This window comes from Solanum lycopersicum, chromosome 10 (assembly GCF_036512215.1).
Source record: "Solanum lycopersicum chromosome 10, SLM_r2.1".
NCBI lineage: Eukaryota > Viridiplantae > Streptophyta > Magnoliopsida > Solanales > Solanaceae > Solanum > Solanum lycopersicum.
This window is the reverse complement of record NC_090809.1, coordinates 63,547,522-63,562,785: the sequence shown is the minus strand read 5'-3', so window position 1 is coordinate 63,562,785 and position 15,264 is coordinate 63,547,522. Positions and strand designations below refer to the sequence as shown.

General features: G+C 32.3%; 4 protein-coding genes and 1 long non-coding RNA gene across 6 annotated transcripts; 2 read left to right on the top strand and 3 right to left on the bottom strand.

Moving 5' to 3' along the window:
• Positions 1 to 3,628: 3,628 nt before the first annotated feature.
• Positions 3,629 to 6,300, bottom strand: LOC112940201 (uncharacterized). Its single transcript, XR_003244153.2, has 2 exons — positions 6,160 to 6,300; positions 3,629 to 3,908 (listed from the first exon to the last, which is right to left on the bottom strand). It is a non-coding gene; the product is annotated as an uncharacterized lncRNA (long non-coding RNA).
• LOC101256339 (O-fucosyltransferase 19-like) lies at positions 3,806 to 6,667 on the top strand. Of its 2 annotated transcripts, XM_004249770.5 has the most exons (8): positions 3,806 to 4,402; positions 4,493 to 4,565; positions 4,680 to 4,750; positions 4,841 to 4,929; positions 5,009 to 5,141; positions 5,220 to 5,452; positions 5,530 to 6,006; positions 6,097 to 6,667. In XM_004249770.5, exons 1-8 carry the CDS (start codon positions 3,806 to 3,808, stop codon positions 6,350 to 6,352), a joined length of 1,929 nt encoding a protein of 642 aa, XP_004249818.4. In that variant the 3' UTR covers positions 6,353 to 6,667. The 2 variants fall into 2 exon arrangements, with proteins under 2 accessions (XP_004249818.4, XP_010312296.3); XM_010313994.4 differs by having other exon boundaries at positions 5,530 to 6,667.
• Positions 6,668 to 6,682: 15 nt separating this feature from the next.
• LOC101251239 (heme-binding-like protein At3g10130, chloroplastic) lies at positions 6,683 to 7,768 on the bottom strand. Its single transcript, XM_010313996.4, has one exon. The coding sequence runs from the start codon at positions 7,588 to 7,590 to the stop codon at positions 6,823 to 6,825; it is 768 nt and encodes a 255-aa protein (XP_010312298.2). The 5' UTR covers positions 7,591 to 7,768; the 3' UTR covers positions 6,683 to 6,822.
• Positions 7,769 to 8,135: 367 nt separating this feature from the next.
• Positions 8,136 to 9,347, bottom strand: LOC101250355 (heme-binding-like protein At3g10130, chloroplastic). The gene has a single exon (XM_004249621.5). It carries the CDS (start codon positions 8,928 to 8,930, stop codon positions 8,331 to 8,333), a length of 600 nt encoding a protein of 199 aa, XP_004249669.1. The 5' UTR covers positions 8,931 to 9,347; the 3' UTR covers positions 8,136 to 8,330.
• Positions 9,348 to 11,399: 2,052 nt separating this feature from the next.
• On the top strand, positions 11,400 to 13,285 carry LOC101253952 (tubulin beta-2 chain). Its single transcript, XM_004249546.5, has 3 exons — positions 11,400 to 11,991; positions 12,086 to 12,355; positions 12,449 to 13,285. The coding sequence occupies exons 1-3, from the start codon at positions 11,598 to 11,600 to the stop codon at positions 13,123 to 13,125; spliced, it is 1,341 nt and encodes a 446-aa protein (XP_004249594.1). The 5' UTR covers positions 11,400 to 11,597; the 3' UTR covers positions 13,126 to 13,285.
• The last annotated feature ends 1,979 nt before the right edge of the window (positions 13,286 to 15,264 follow it).

Here is a 15,264-nt window from a genome sequence, read left to right as displayed (position 1 = left end):
TTCAAATATGTTTAATTTTAATTTTTTGTCATTTGGATAAATTGATCTTCAATTTATCTTTTAATGATCGAATTTATGCCTAATAAGATATGAGCTATTTAGAAACTGAAGTCATACTCGAATATAATTTATGGAATATTATGTATATGAAAATATATACTTATGCATCGCCGATAAAAAAGTTATGAGTGACATAAAATAAAGACCAACACAAAATATGAGTAAAAGTGCAATAACCCTTTTGTGATTCATTCCCTTCTAGGGCAGAAATTGTTTAGACTTATTCCTTTTTTAGTTTTTGTTTTTAATACATAATAGGTACTCATACAATCAATTTCTAGTTTGAAATTGAAACGTAATTATTATTTTCATGGACTCATTTTTCTTTCTTTCACCTTATTAACTAGGATAAAGTCCAAGTAATTTTTAGTCCATTTATGTCTAAATATTGACGTCAACATTCTTCAAGATAACAAAACTTAAATAGATTCATGATATTATTATATGTGTAAAAAAACCATCCTAAATTCTCATCACTAAGAATATTCTCAACATTTCTCTAGATTTTTATGAAGAGCTTTACGCTTATACAAGAGTTTGAGACCACTAATTGATATGTCATATGCAGTTCAAGAATATATATAAGATCACTTAGTCAAGTATAGGAGTGTTTTTAAAATTATTAATAATTTAAAAACAAAACTAATAATTTACACGAGTATAAGGATATTTTTAATAACTTTTTTTATAAAAATAAAAGGACACATACTCATAATACATATGATAAATTAAACAAATTTAGTTTTCTCAATATTCATTGACTGCTATTAAATCCCATGTTGGTGTTTATGGTAGTCCATTACACTTTGAAACATGTTCTTGACACTACTCTTTAAGGATACATTAACTAATTTATTTATAAAATTTGACATGTGTCCTTCTAGTGGTACTTGAATACATATAGTTGTATTTTCGTTTTCTGATAAATAATAAAATGACAAGTGTATAAATTCTTGATAAAATATCGAAGAAAACCTAGTAATTTTAATCAAAATTTTCTAGTAAAATATCATTTAATTAACTCATCGATGGTTGAGCACTACTATGGTCCATGAAAACGACGATCATACAATATTATCGGTTGATATATTTTTAATTTGTCACAAATATATCATTATGTGTTTTTCGATTTTATCCATATTCATTAATGAAAATATCTTATATAGGAGAAAATATAAATAAATTTAACACAAAATATTTTACTTGGTAATTATCAAATACAAAAAATAAATAAGAAACACACCTTTATAATTATTTTAGAAATATTTTCCAGAAAAATTCCGTCTGAGCGGACACTTTCTGTATTTATGAGATTTTTTTGTAAGATATTATATTTATATTACAAAATCATTTCAACACAAATCAACCGTTATTGAGTTATTTATTGTCCAGAACTATAATATTTTTATTTTGTTTTTGTAATTGTTATTAAGAAATTTTAAATATGTGAAAAATAAAATAATCATAAATAAATTTTAAAAAAATAAGGATATTATTGATAAAAATATAAATATAATAATGTTTCTCTCTTGATTTTTATCTCTCTTAAGATTACAGTTCTTATTTCTCTGAAGATTTATCCGTGATTTAAGAATTATAGTGGAGAATTTATCCATGATTTAAGAATCATTGTGGCGTATTTCTCTCTTAAGATTACAAATCTAATCTCTCTGAGGATTTATCCGTTATTTAAGGATCATAGATGTATTTCTTTAAGCAGAATGATATGGACTTCTTTGAGATTTATCCTTTTCTTTTTTCGAATTTTTGAGATGTTTCTCAAAGTAATATAATAGTTCCTTTTAAATAAGTATAAACTAAGGTTTAGGATAAAATAGCTTTCAAAATTCTAAATGGAATCACATACATCAAATAAAGTTCCATAATTTATTTCAGTTTTAGTTATTCACCGGGTGTTGGCAAGCCCTAAGAAAGTCTAGGTTTGCTCCATATTGAAGCCCGATTAAATCGGAATTTGCATCGGAAAATCCCGCGTTGGAAGTTTTATAAATTTCAATGTTACACTAATATTACATTTTCTATCTAGAACATCACTCAAAGTGTTCAACTGACATAATAAAAACGAATTAAGATATCTAGTTATTAGACGTGCATACTCAAAATTAGAATATTTCGTGCCTTCCTTCTATGAACCCTAGGAATTCCATGCCTCAATTAAAATTCATGCATTATTACTACTACTTATCATGTGATACCAAAGTTTGTGGTATACGTTGCTCCACCTTTTCTTTAACATATATCTTTATAAATTTCATCACAAATTTTATTAATACAAAAATGACGCAACTGCCAGTATAGCAATATTCATGTGAATTTCCACATCACAAGAACTATTTTTTTATGACACATTCATAGTAACCTCTTATTGTTACATACAAGCAAAATAAATTAATATCCTAGAAAAAGTAGTAGCAGAAAATAAGAGATAAAGAAAAATTAAAGCCTAAAACTTTGATATTTTGAACCATCATGCACGTTTTTCTTGCTATGTTATATGAGGAAAAAAGAACCAAAAAGTAAATCACCGTGAAGGACTAAGGTAGACGCTTACGTACAGTTCGATCAAATTCAATAACTTAATACATTTAAATAATAAATTTAAAGATTCAGTAGTTATTATCACTTGAAGTCGTCATTTGAAATTTTCAAAGACTATTAAATTAGTTTAATTTATTGAATAATGTCAATATTTTGTTCATGACATGACTATGGGGATGTTCAGATCACGTATGATCAAGATATACTTATTACGTAAGTTTTGTTAAGAAATAAAATTACGTTCCTATTATCTAACCATTTTTCTAATAACTATACGTCAGTATATATTTTCAGACAAAAGCTTTCATCAGTATTTACAACTTTTTTTGATTTGATCTTTAAAAACCGTACACACACAAAGCTGCTTTCTTCCGTAAGATAATTAAGCCGTTGCTTGAAGTGACGTTTGTTAAATTTCATTATTGTTTTTTTTTTCTTTCAATTTACATTTTTTTTTTCGTAATTGCAAAACATGTTATAGTGCTTATTAATTATTTTATTTTAATTTATGTATTTTTACTTTCTTTATTAAATAGAATAACGCATTTTATATGTTTTAGTAATAAGTTTTCAAGCTTATTATTTTTGTTGTTTCTTTTTATTATCATACACTCTCGTAGAAATAGAATGTCATTATCTATTTAAAATCGTTAATTTAAAAGATATTATTGATATATTGTGCATGTTTTAAGTTTAAGATCATAAATTTTTAAGTTATTTTACAATTTTTAATCTGGTCACCATTAGTTATTAACAAAAAAAATTATTAATAACTTAATTTTCATTTTACCTTTAATAAGACAATGACATAATATTTTTTGTTAAAAAATTCTCCTTTTTGACAAATTGTACATATTTAGCTTAGTTTAAAAGTTGACTAATTTTCTTTTTTAAAATAAAAAGTCATATTTAAAGAGTATAAATTAATTAACACACAAAAAAAGCGTTAAAACCACCTTCTACCATTCTGAATCGGCAAACATCCCTCCCTTTGCGAAAATCTTTCATAGACCCATAATTCTCTCTTTTGATTCTGTATTTTGTAATATGTCAATCGATAAACATTTTTTTTTTTAGCAAAAATCTTTGAATAGACCCATAATTCTCTCTTTGATTCTGTATTTTGTGATATGTCAATCTGCAAACATTACCCATAATTCTCTGTTTTGATTCTGTATTGGGTAATATGTCAACCGGTGGCACCGCCACCAATTCTGCCAGCGGTAGTCCCAGAGTGGCCGGAACCGGACTCACTATCCACCACCGACGTCCTGTTATGGAGAATGACCCTGAAAAATTATCAGATCATATACAAATCGGATTTGACAATTACTATGGTGATAATAATAACAATAATGCAAATATTATTAACGCGGGTAGCGGAAACCTTCCTTATTACCACCATCATCATCATTCTCGTACAATAGTACGATATTTATTAGCGTGTAAATGGGTGCCGGAAAGTTTGATTTTTAGAGTAGAAGAATGTTTATTGAGTTTTTGTTCAATTATGGCGTGTTTAGGATCAAGATATAATATGGGTCGTACTATTTTGGGGATATTGTTGGTTTTGGTGATGATTTCTGTGTTCTTTAAGTTTTCAATCGTTATGAATGGTGATGTAAATGGGAATTTGATGAGTAAAGATCATGGGCTTTTTGTTGTTCAGAATTTTAAAAATGATTGGGTTAATGCTCAAAAAGTTGTTTCTGAAACACAGTCCTCTGTTTCTGTTTCCTCTTCTGGTGGAGTTGCGCGGAAACGCCAGATGGAGGAGTTGCCGGTAAGTTCTGAGTAAAAACTCCGCTATGCAACAAAGTTTAAGGGTTGTATGTAGTCAATGACTTTCTCCGGCTCGAAATTGTTTGGACAGGTACCAGAAATATGGATGAAGCCACCTAGTGATACTTACTACAAATGCATTGCTCCGCCTAGAGATCGAATAAGTATGTCTGAGTTTTGTTTTTTTTTAGATTTTGATTTCTTAATGTTCATTTCCTTCATTTGAACCAGTTTTACCTACATAGTTTGGCTATAGTTATGTTATATGATTATTTTAGGAACTGGATCATCGACTAATGGATATGTCTTGGTTCATGCTAACGGAGGATTAAACCAGATGAGAACAGGGGTAAATGAAGCTTCAAGTTGTCTATTCTATATATTTTCAGCTGTTGGTGATGCTGTTATTTATGACAATCATTGTTTTGGGTTACCGTAGATATGTGATATGGTGGCTATTGCAAAAATTTTGAATGCCACTTTGGTTCTTCCTTCTCTTGATCATGAATCGTTTTGGACAGATCCCAGGTACAATTCTTTAGTTTTCCACTGTGTTTCTTCTTGATTCTGTTAGTTCTAGTTCTGATCTGTTTTTCGTCTCTTGTAGTGATTTTAAAGATATTTTTGACTGGAGACGCTTCATTGATGTTTTAAAGGATGATATTAAGATTGTTGAATCGTTGCCACCAAAATATGCAGCTGTGACCCCTATTCAGAAGGCACCGGTCTCTTGGTCTAAGGTCGGTTTAATTGAACTACTCTTAGCAAGCGATGATCTTTTGCATGCTGGAACTATAGTTTGTGTTGCTTTTCTGCAGGCTAGTTACTATAGAGGAGAGGTTCTTCCTTTACTTAAGAAGCACAAGGTGATACAATTTACGCATACAGATTCAAGGCTTGCTAACAATGGCTTGGCATCCTCTATTCAGAGGCTTCGATGTAGAGCAAATTATGAGGCTCTACGGTACACAAATGAGATTGAGGAGCTTGGAAAGAAGTTGGTGGATAGACTTAGAGACAATGGTGAACCCTACATTGCTCTTCACTTGAGGTGATCTCTCTAACATGGTATCTGTTGGCCAATTTCTCAACCGTTCATTTTTAAGAACGTACTTAGCATGTTTGCAGGTATGAAAAAGATATGTTAGCCTTTACCGGCTGCAGCAACAATTTAACTGCTCAAGAGGCTGAAGAACTTCGTTATATGAGGTATCAAGTGAAGCACTGGAAAGAGAAAGAGATAGATGGCAATGAGAAACGACTACAAGGGGGCTGCCCTATGTCGCCTAGAGAGGCTGCCTTGTTTCTTAAAGCAATGGGCTATCCCTCCACGACCAGGATATATATTGTCGCTGGGGAAATTTATGGCAACAACAGCATGGATGCATTTCGTAATGAGTATCCTAATGTTTTCTCTCACTCAACTCTTACAACAATGGAAGAACTAGGGACTTTCAGGCATTACCAAAACCGTCTTGCTGCCTTAGATTATCTCGTAGCCCTTGAAAGTGATGTCTTTGTTTACACATATGACGGGAATATGGCAAAGGCCGTGCAAGGGCATAGAAGGTTTGAAGGATTTCAAAAGACCATAAGCCCCGACAGGTTATTACTATTATCTTTAGATTTTTGTACTCGCTTTGTCAATCACTCAATCAAACTAATGATGATATTTGGTACTTCTGTTCATTTCAGACTGAATGTTGTAAGATTGATTGATTTGTTGGATAAGGGTACGATCACTCGAGAAGAGTTTACCTCCGAGGTCAAGACGTTACATTCCAACAGATTAGGAGCTCCTTACTCTAGAGAAGCAGGAGAATCACCAAGATTAGAAGAGAACTTCTATGCAAATCCTTTCCCAGGTTGTATATGTGATAGATCTTTGATGGAAGTGAGAAAGCAGCAAATTAACGATAGAACGAGTTTGAAGGCTGCTGCACAAAGATAAAGATTTAGATTAGATAAATGTCAGTATTTGATCTATGATATTAGTCAGCAAGCAGAATCAAAGAGGACTTACGCCATATGAACAAAGCTTAAAGAAGCAGAGATAATGAGAAAAACAGAAGAGGCAGCAGATACAACACAAGGTACTCAAATCATTCTTTTTACTGTGCAGTATACAACATTTATTCATTTTCTTATTTATTCTGAGTTGGTTTTGGTAATTGGTTTATTCATTAGGTTTTCCACAGATTCACAATGTAACATATACCACAAACGTTATTATACTAGTCTTTATACATGGTTGCAAATTTCTTCATCTTCATTATCGCGATTTCTATGATTAGAACTTAATTTTGTGACTTAATCAAAGAAACAAGAACTCGATACAAAAACACGCGAAATATATAAAAATTCACAAGCTCTAGAGCTAAACAACACTGTTTTTTTTCTTAACATACACTAGTTTGAGCTTCACTCAACTGGAATCATAACTTCATTGGTCTTAAATGGAGGCAATGTCCATGGGGGATTATACCTAGCCAACTCAAATTCCCCAATTATCTTAAACCCATCTCGCTCTAACCATTTCTTCAAATTCTCCACTTTCTCTTTCACCATTTTATCATTTGCGGTTCCACTAAACTTCACCACCCCATACTTCCTTTCCCCTTCTTCTACAATCACCACTCTCTCATCCAACGGTTTCGGTGCTTCTTCAGCTTTCGTATACTTCGCCGGCAGAATAAACTGCATAGTCACTGTATTCTTCTCGCCGTCACCGGTCTTAGTTACCACGGGTGCAGTCATCGCGATTTGCTCAGACGATTTGGTGATTACTGGGGCTGTCATGGCGATTGTTTCAGGTTTGGAGTTTTGTGGATTACCTAATGCGCCGATGTAATTGGCTAGTAGCATGAATCCGCCGTCTTTGTTGCCTTTAAACTGGGTTGGATCGTATGTGACTTGTGCTATAACAGCTGCTGGGTATTTTCGGATCTCGTAATCAGTTGTAGATTGTATCAATTCGTATTTGGGTGTTTCAACAGAGATTTTCCCCAAAATCATGCCCATTTTTAGAGAATTTTCTGGATGAGATGTTGGCTGTAAATTGCTTGTAGTTAAATGGATGGAAACGAAGCTTCTGGTCCCAAATCGACTTGAGAAAGGGGTTTTGTTTGCTACAAAACAAATGGCGGTAGATGAGGGCAAGGATGTGGAGTTTGTTTTGCCACGTTTCATATCGCGATATGAGATAAGATGAATTCAGCGTTTAAATCTTTGATATATAATTAATTATTAATAATATGACATAAAATTGATGAGAGATAGCAAATATTTTCGATAATTTCTTTTCGAGTTGTCTAATAGAATTATAGCGAAAGAAAATAAATCTTATGTGGAATGATTGAAATCTACGCTAGCTGAAACAGAGCAGCATTATGCCATTACTAAAAATAGGAAGCAAATCATTTTCGGTAGGTTAATATACATGCGGTCAATTTTCTTACTACTCTTGTTTTTACTATTATATATTTCTATATCTCGCTAATATCAAAATGCATGAGGTTAAAATTAGATGTGCTTTATTCTTGATATGCTACATTCAAACGTATCTTGCTCGTCTCATTCGTTACTTTCCTATGTATTGAAAATCTAGATATATCGCGAACCACAACAGATATAAACATATGTATCGAATGAGATTCACATATATCTAAATTAAATAACAAAATCTTGCTCGCCTCTCTTCCTATTTAATATATATGATAGTAGAGTATGTCAAGTTATTATAAACTTCGAATTTAATAAATCAAATAAGCTACGTAGAATTTGAAACTCTTAACAAAAGCAAAACAAGAACTACATGATAAATTCGATTATAACACACTATAAAGCAGGCCATGAAATAGTATACGCTACCAACTTTAAAATAACGTCTGATATACAAAGTATACAGCCCATATACTAGTTTCAGCTCATCACTCAACTGGAATCCTAACTTCATTGGTCTTAAATGGAGGTAATATCCATGTCGGATTATACCTAGCCAACTCAAATTCCCCAATTATGTTACACCCATCTCTCTCCAACAATTTCTTCAAATTCTCTACTTTCTCTATCACAATTTTCTCACTTGCAGTCCCACCAAACTTCATCACCCCATACTTCCTCTCCCCTTCTTCTACAATCACCACTCTCTCATCCAATGGCTTTGGTGCCTCTTCACATTTCGTATACGTCGCTGGCAAAATGAATTGCATAGTCACCGTATTCTTCTCTCTGTCATCGCTTTTAGTCACCACCGGTGTTGTCATGGCGATTTTCTCACCCGATTTGGTGATTACAGGGGTTGTCATGGCAATTTTTTCAGGATTAGAGTTTTGGGGATTACCGAATATCCCAATGTAATTGGTAAGTAGTTTGAATCCACCGTCTTTGTCGCCTTTGAACTGGATCGGATCGTAGGTGACTTGTGCCATAACAGCTGCTGGGTATTTGCGGATTTCGTAATCAGCTGTAGATTGAATTGTTTTGTATTTGGGTGTTTCAACACAGATCTTCCCAAAAACAATGCCCATTTTTGAGAAATTTCTGAATTTCTTTTGGAAATGTAATTTGAGATTGTTGATAGTAAAGTTAGTCTGAATTGCTATAATTATATAGAAGAACAGGAAGTTTCCATAGAAGTTAGAACAGCCGGCAAAAAGGACTGAGAATTTTGATTGCTGCAAAATGAATGGTGGTTGATGAGCGGGAAAGAAGGAATAAGCTGTGTGGAGTTAATTTTGCCACGATTATTTGTTTGGTTGCAATGTACTCCGAGAGTGTTATGAGGTCTTAGGTTTAATTTCTTTTTATATGTTTTAATCTTAATTATTGGGTGATACGATATTTTATGTAAATAATTCAGGTATCTAAAAGCTAGTGTGGATATTGTTATAGAAAATGATTATTTATTTAATTTTGATTTTAATTTGATACAGAATTAACAAAAGCAAAAATATATTTGAATGTCTTAAAATAAAAAAAATGTAGAATGTACTGAAACATTATTTCATTGTGGTCTTTTAACTCTTAAATATATAATGTAGAAAGTTGAAAAAATATTTTTCCCGTCCATAGTTGTTAAATTAGTATAAAATCAATTGATATCTTGTTGGTTTCGATTGGGGTTTAGTTAATTAAAGATTGGCAACCAATAAGTGAAAGTTAAGTACAAATATTCAATTAAGTCATTTGTATATATTCTAAAAGTAAAATTTTTAAGAAAAGCTTGTCTATTTTAATTATCTGACATTATTTTTATATTAGTTTGTCTAAAGAAAAATGATATTTATTTATGAATAAATATAACTTTTGATACTTCCTATTTAAGACGTGGAATGATAATAGGAATAGCTCCGAGGAAAAATTAAGGAGCTATGACATATTTCTAATTATAAGTTTTAAAAATAATTTATCAAATTTGTCTTATGAATTAAAAGAAAGAAATTATCATAAATCAAATTAGATGAATTCAAATATTTAAAAATATTTGTATAACTAATAAAGATAAACCGATAAAGTTATTTGACTGTTCTCAATATCGATGCATAGAAATGTCTTAACTCTTATGGAACTAGGCTTTGATGAATAATATGTTTTTTTTTACTATTCAATGAGAACTCAAATTAAGATTTGTTCATTTTTGAGCTTGTATTTGAATTTTTGAAATTTCAATTTTTATTTTTTTGATGCCAAACTCCACTTTATTGATGTTTGAGAAACTATACACTCTACGTATAATAATTCTTAGGAAAAATCTAACTTCGCAAGAAGATTCTTTTTGAATAAAATAAAAAGCTGAAATTTTCAAAAATTAGAAAGAGCCTTCAATGATGGATTATACATTTAAAAATTTATCTCTAAAAAATTGACCAATTTTTAATAGGAATTTCACTTTCACATATAATAATTTAATTTTTTTCAAATACATGTTCGAATGCAACTTGTCAAATCTCATAAATCACAATTCAAGTACTTAAATTTTATATTTCAACTTCAAAATTTATGAATGAACTAAACGTTGAACTCTCTGTACAAGTCCATTATTGGAAGTGAAAGACTTATTTGTAGTTTCTCCGATATATTCACTGTAGATAGAGTGGGTAGCAAACGAAAAGCATCATCATAACAGGATTGTTTTTGCAAAAGATTGGATAAAACTCGCTAAAAAATGGTTGATTCATATAGATCCTTAAATCCTAAGACAAGATTAATCTTAAATGAAAGCATAAGTTTACCAAAATTGTGAAATAAACACTAGACACACTTTACACTTTGTTTGGATCATTGTTATCCATTATTTCATAATGTGTATTGTACTCTATAGTACTGTATTGTATGGTAGATACAATGTTTGACTAGACTGTATTGTTTGTTATTGTTTAATAACATTTAATTGTTTTAGTTTGATCCTATCGTACTGTATTGTAATTTATAAATTTACTTAAAAATCCTTATTTATTCTAGGATAGGAGGTTTGACTAGATTTAAAGAATTAAGATAAAGGGTAAAATAGTATTTTGAAATATTATGTAAATATATAATTGAAAAAAGAAATTAAGTAACAATGGAAACACATCAAATTGGTTGTTCCATTAAAAAGGGTTTTTTATTGTTACGTAACAACGAAATTTAACGATACAAATTCATACATTTTAAGTAACAATTAAAACAAACATTGTAGGTATGATAACGATTACAATAAATACAATAGGTAACAATGATTCAAACATAGTGTTAGTAGGATAACAAGATAGTTTGAAGTTAATTCAAGCACACGAGACTTGACGCGACCCACACTTAACAGTACAAGCAAAGAACTCTCCAAACATTAGTATGTACAAGCAAAATTTCAAAATTAAGAGTATCGTATCGTAGTTTAGTAAAATAAAAGGACCTCCATTGTCAAATATAAAACCTAAAAGGACTTTTGAGTAAGAATTCTTGTGTTATCCAGCTGTACCGCACAATTTTTCAAATTTCAAATTCATTTCCACAGGGTCCAAGAGGTCAAATTAAATCTAACCGTTGATTTAGTAACCGTTACCGGAGCCCCGGCTCCGCCACCCACTTATCTCTCAAAACCCTAAATTAATTTAAATTTCATTATAAATACAACTCCCCCTTTCTCCGTCCCTACACACAAAATTCTCTTTCATTTCTCTCTGATTCTAAGAAAATTTCTCCCAAATTTCAACAAAATGCGTGAGATTCTTCATATTCAAGGTGGACAATGCGGCAACCAAATCGGTGCCAAGTTTTGGGAGGTTGTTTGTGCTGAGCACGGCATTGATTCCACCGGAAGATATGACGGGGATGCTGATCTTCAGCTTGAGAGAATCAATGTCTATTATAATGAAGCTTCTTGTGGTAGGTTTGTTCCGAGGGCGGTTCTTATGGATCTGGAGCCTGGTACCATGGATAGTATTAGATCTGGTCCTTATGGACAGATCTTCCGTCCTGATAACTTTGTGTTTGGACAATCTGGTGCGGGTAATAATTGGGCGAAAGGGCATTATACTGAAGGCGCTGAATTGATTGATGCTGTTCTTGATGTTGTTCGTAAGGAAGCTGAAAACTGTGATTGCCTTCAAGGTTTGTTGTTCTTTTCTGTTTTGCGTTTGTTGTTATAGATCTGGGTTTTTTATGGGTTATGTATAATGTGATTTTCGTTTTTTGGGTTTTTTAGGGTTTCAAGTTTGCCATTCATTGGGTGGAGGAACAGGATCTGGTATGGGTACCCTTTTGATTTCTAAGATCAGAGAGGAGTACCCAGACAGAATGATGCTTACGTTTTCGGTTTTCCCTTCACCTAAGGTTTCCGATACCGTCGTTGAACCTTACAATGCTACTCTGTCTGTTCATCAATTGGTTGAAAATGCTGATGAATGTATGGTTCTTGACAATGAGGCTTTATATGATATTTGCTTCAGAACCTTGAAGCTTACCACCCCAAGCTGTAAGAACCTTTATGCGTTTTGATTTGCTTTATAGATGTTGTTTATTACTGTTGTAGGTGTTTATGTTTTTTCGTAATTGTTTGATGGAACAGTTGGAGATTTGAATCATTTGATATCAGCAACAATGTCTGGTGTTACCTGTTGTTTGCGTTTCCCTGGTCAGTTGAACTCTGATCTCCGTAAGCTGGCTGTGAATCTGATTCCATTCCCAAGGCTCCATTTCTTTATGGTTGGGTTTGCACCTTTGACTTCCCGTGGTTCACAGCAATACAGAGCTTTGACTGTCCCCGAGCTTACCCAGCAAATGTGGGATGCCAAGAACATGATGTGTGCAGCTGACCCTCGCCACGGCAGATACTTGACTGCCTCAGCTATGTTCAGGGGCAAAATGAGCACGAAAGAGGTCGATGAGCAAATGCTCAACGTGCAGAACAAGAACTCATCCTACTTTGTTGAGTGGATCCCTAACAATGTGAAATCAACTGTTTGTGATATCCCACCTACCGGACTTAAGATGGCATCGACCTTCATTGGTAACTCAACATCAATTCAGGAGATGTTTAGGCGCGTGAGCGAACAGTTCACTGCTATGTTCAGGAGAAAGGCTTTCTTGCATTGGTACACTGGTGAAGGAATGGACGAGATGGAGTTTACCGAGGCTGAAAGCAACATGAACGATCTTGTGTCGGAGTATCAGCAGTACCAAGATGCCACTGCTGATGAAGAGGGGGAGTACTATGAGGATGAAGATGAAGCTCAAGAGGAGTAAATTGAAATGTAATTTGTACTTTTGTTATGGATGATGCCAAACCACAACTTCCAGTTGATGTTCTTTTTGGCTATGAGATGTAATAGTTCAAAACTTTGAAGCTTTAATTATCTTGTATTAGTTCAATTTGCTATGGAAGACTATTTTCAATGTTGTGATATTTTGTGGCTTTTCTGTTTTTGGTTAATTCTGTGTAGCTATTATGCTCTGTTTGTGCCTTTGTGATCTTGTCTGCTGTTACTGTGTTCGTTTCATCGTTTAACCCAAGGCTAGATAGACGATGATACTGCAGTTACATGCCTTGATGGAAATAGTAGGTACATATGAAATAATCGAGGTGTGTGCAATAGTGAATAGTAGGTACATATGAAATAATCGAGGTGTTTGCAAAATGCCTTGATGGAAATAGTAGGTACATATGAAATAATCGAGGTGTTTGCAAAATGCCTAGTTGGAAATAGTAGGTACATATGAAATAATCGAGGTGTGTGGAAGCTAGTGTATGTTTTCGTACTTCGTGGAAATTGTCCTTTCATGTATGGTTAATCTTTGCAATTTCAAATGACATCTTCAGGGCTGGAAACTATTGTTTAGGGCTTCTAAATATAACTTGTATCTTTTTCACACAGTAATGCCCCCAATACCATGAAATAACTCAGGCCCATAATTTCCAGTTTAAATGTTCCTTTTTGAAGCTATACTATATGATTGGGCCTAACACAGCATTATCATCATTTATTCAACTGTATTTATCATGAGTTGGGCTGGGTCATTCTTACTAATGGACCACTTTCTTCATCGTATTCTACGAGATATAAAAGACATTTCAAAGTAATTATCTCCGCTTCACCCTCCAAACCACTATCGCTTGGCTTATCCCTCCTCTTCTTAGCTTCTTCGTATCTTATGTTACACTTGAACGTTGTTTTTTTACTTATCAAATACCATAAAATAAAAGACATTTTTCCAAACCTTAATAACAAAGTGAATTAATTAGAAAGTTGGCAAAATGTGGCATGGGTTGGTCTAAAGGGTCATAACAAACCAAATAGAAGCTTCTACACGTAGGCCAAAATGTGGAATTCTAAAACAGAAAATTGCAAGTTTCATACCGTCAACTACACGGTACGTCCACTATTTGACAATCAATTAATTGTGCTGCGTATTGTTAATGGAACGTTATTTCCAAGTAAAGACTTTGATTCCTCTCTTCCGTGAAAACTTGTATATATTTACCCTATTTTTTATATATTCGTAAGTGAGATAAATAAATCGTAGCTTTCATAACAAATAAAATTATAGCTACGAAACGCAATTATAAAAAAAAAAATTAATTAATAGAGTTTTATTATGTCTACTATATTTGCTATTTATGAAATTTTTTCATTTTATAAATAAATAATTGTGTGTTTAGATAAAATGGTAAAATAATACTGTCCATAAGCATTTGTCATGTTCAAATGATTGGAATATCTTTAAAAGACATGTATTAATACTAAAACGAGGAGAAAATATTGTAGTTCTATAATCCTAAATTTGAGTTACGATTTTTACCCGATTTCAAATTATTAAACACTTTTGATATTACCTAACAACATAGATCGACTAAAACTGCTTATAAACTAATTTGACCGACTTATAAATTTAACCAAATATTTCTCTAAATTATTTAATACACAAGTTTTAGTTAATAAGCCAATAGGCAAGGGCAGAGCCACCTTGGTACAAGGTGGTTCATTCGAATCCCCCTTTGATGGAAAATCATATATTTATATATGGTTAAAATAATATTTTATTTATATATTAGATGTTAAATTTCCTTCGATTACTTTATATGTCTATTTCTATAAATTATGAATTCGTTATTGAAAATTCTGACTCTGACACTGCTAATAGGTGAAATCTTAAAGTAATGCGCAAATAACAAACTGAAATTGATTTTCGTAGAAATATCTAGAGTTTGAAACTTCAACAAGCAGACGTGTTTTGAAGTCTCCAATCACAAAGGCACGACTAATATTACTACAAATAATAAGAGAATCAAATAAATACATTTCTTTTTTATAATTGGCAAAGAAAAAAAGAGAGAAAAATAATTAAATAATTAGTTTAGCAAACGCGTGGGCTCCACTATGTTTA

What these genes read in the sequence shown, in the direction of transcription:
- LOC101256339 (XM_010313994.4), top strand. Translation starts at nt 3,806, where the DNA reads ATGTCAACCGGTGGCACCGCCACCAATTCTGCCAGCGGTAGTCCCAGA. An exon ending in GCCAGATGGAGGAGTTGCCG is followed by an intron (nt 4,403 to 4,492) that starts GTAAGTTCTGAG and finishes TTGTTTGGACAG; the next exon opens with GTACCAGAAATATGGATGAA. An exon ending in TCCGCCTAGAGATCGAATAA is followed by an intron (nt 4,566 to 4,679) that starts GTATGTCTGAGT and finishes TGATTATTTTAG; the next exon opens with GAACTGGATCATCGACTAAT.
- LOC101251239 (XM_010313996.4), bottom strand. Translation starts at nt 7,590, where the DNA reads ATGAAACGTGGCAAAACAAACTCCACATCCTTGCCCTCATCTACCGCC.
- LOC101250355 (XM_004249621.5), bottom strand. Translation starts at nt 8,930, where the DNA reads ATGGGCATTGTTTTTGGGAAGATCTGTGTTGAAACACCCAAATACAAA.
- LOC101253952 (XM_004249546.5), top strand. Translation starts at nt 11,598, where the DNA reads ATGCGTGAGATTCTTCATATTCAAGGTGGACAATGCGGCAACCAAATC. An exon ending in AAACTGTGATTGCCTTCAAG is followed by an intron (nt 11,992 to 12,085) that starts GTTTGTTGTTCT and finishes TGGGTTTTTTAG; the next exon opens with GGTTTCAAGTTTGCCATTCA. An exon ending in GAAGCTTACCACCCCAAGCT is followed by an intron (nt 12,356 to 12,448) that starts GTAAGAACCTTT and finishes TTGATGGAACAG; the next exon opens with TTGGAGATTTGAATCATTTG.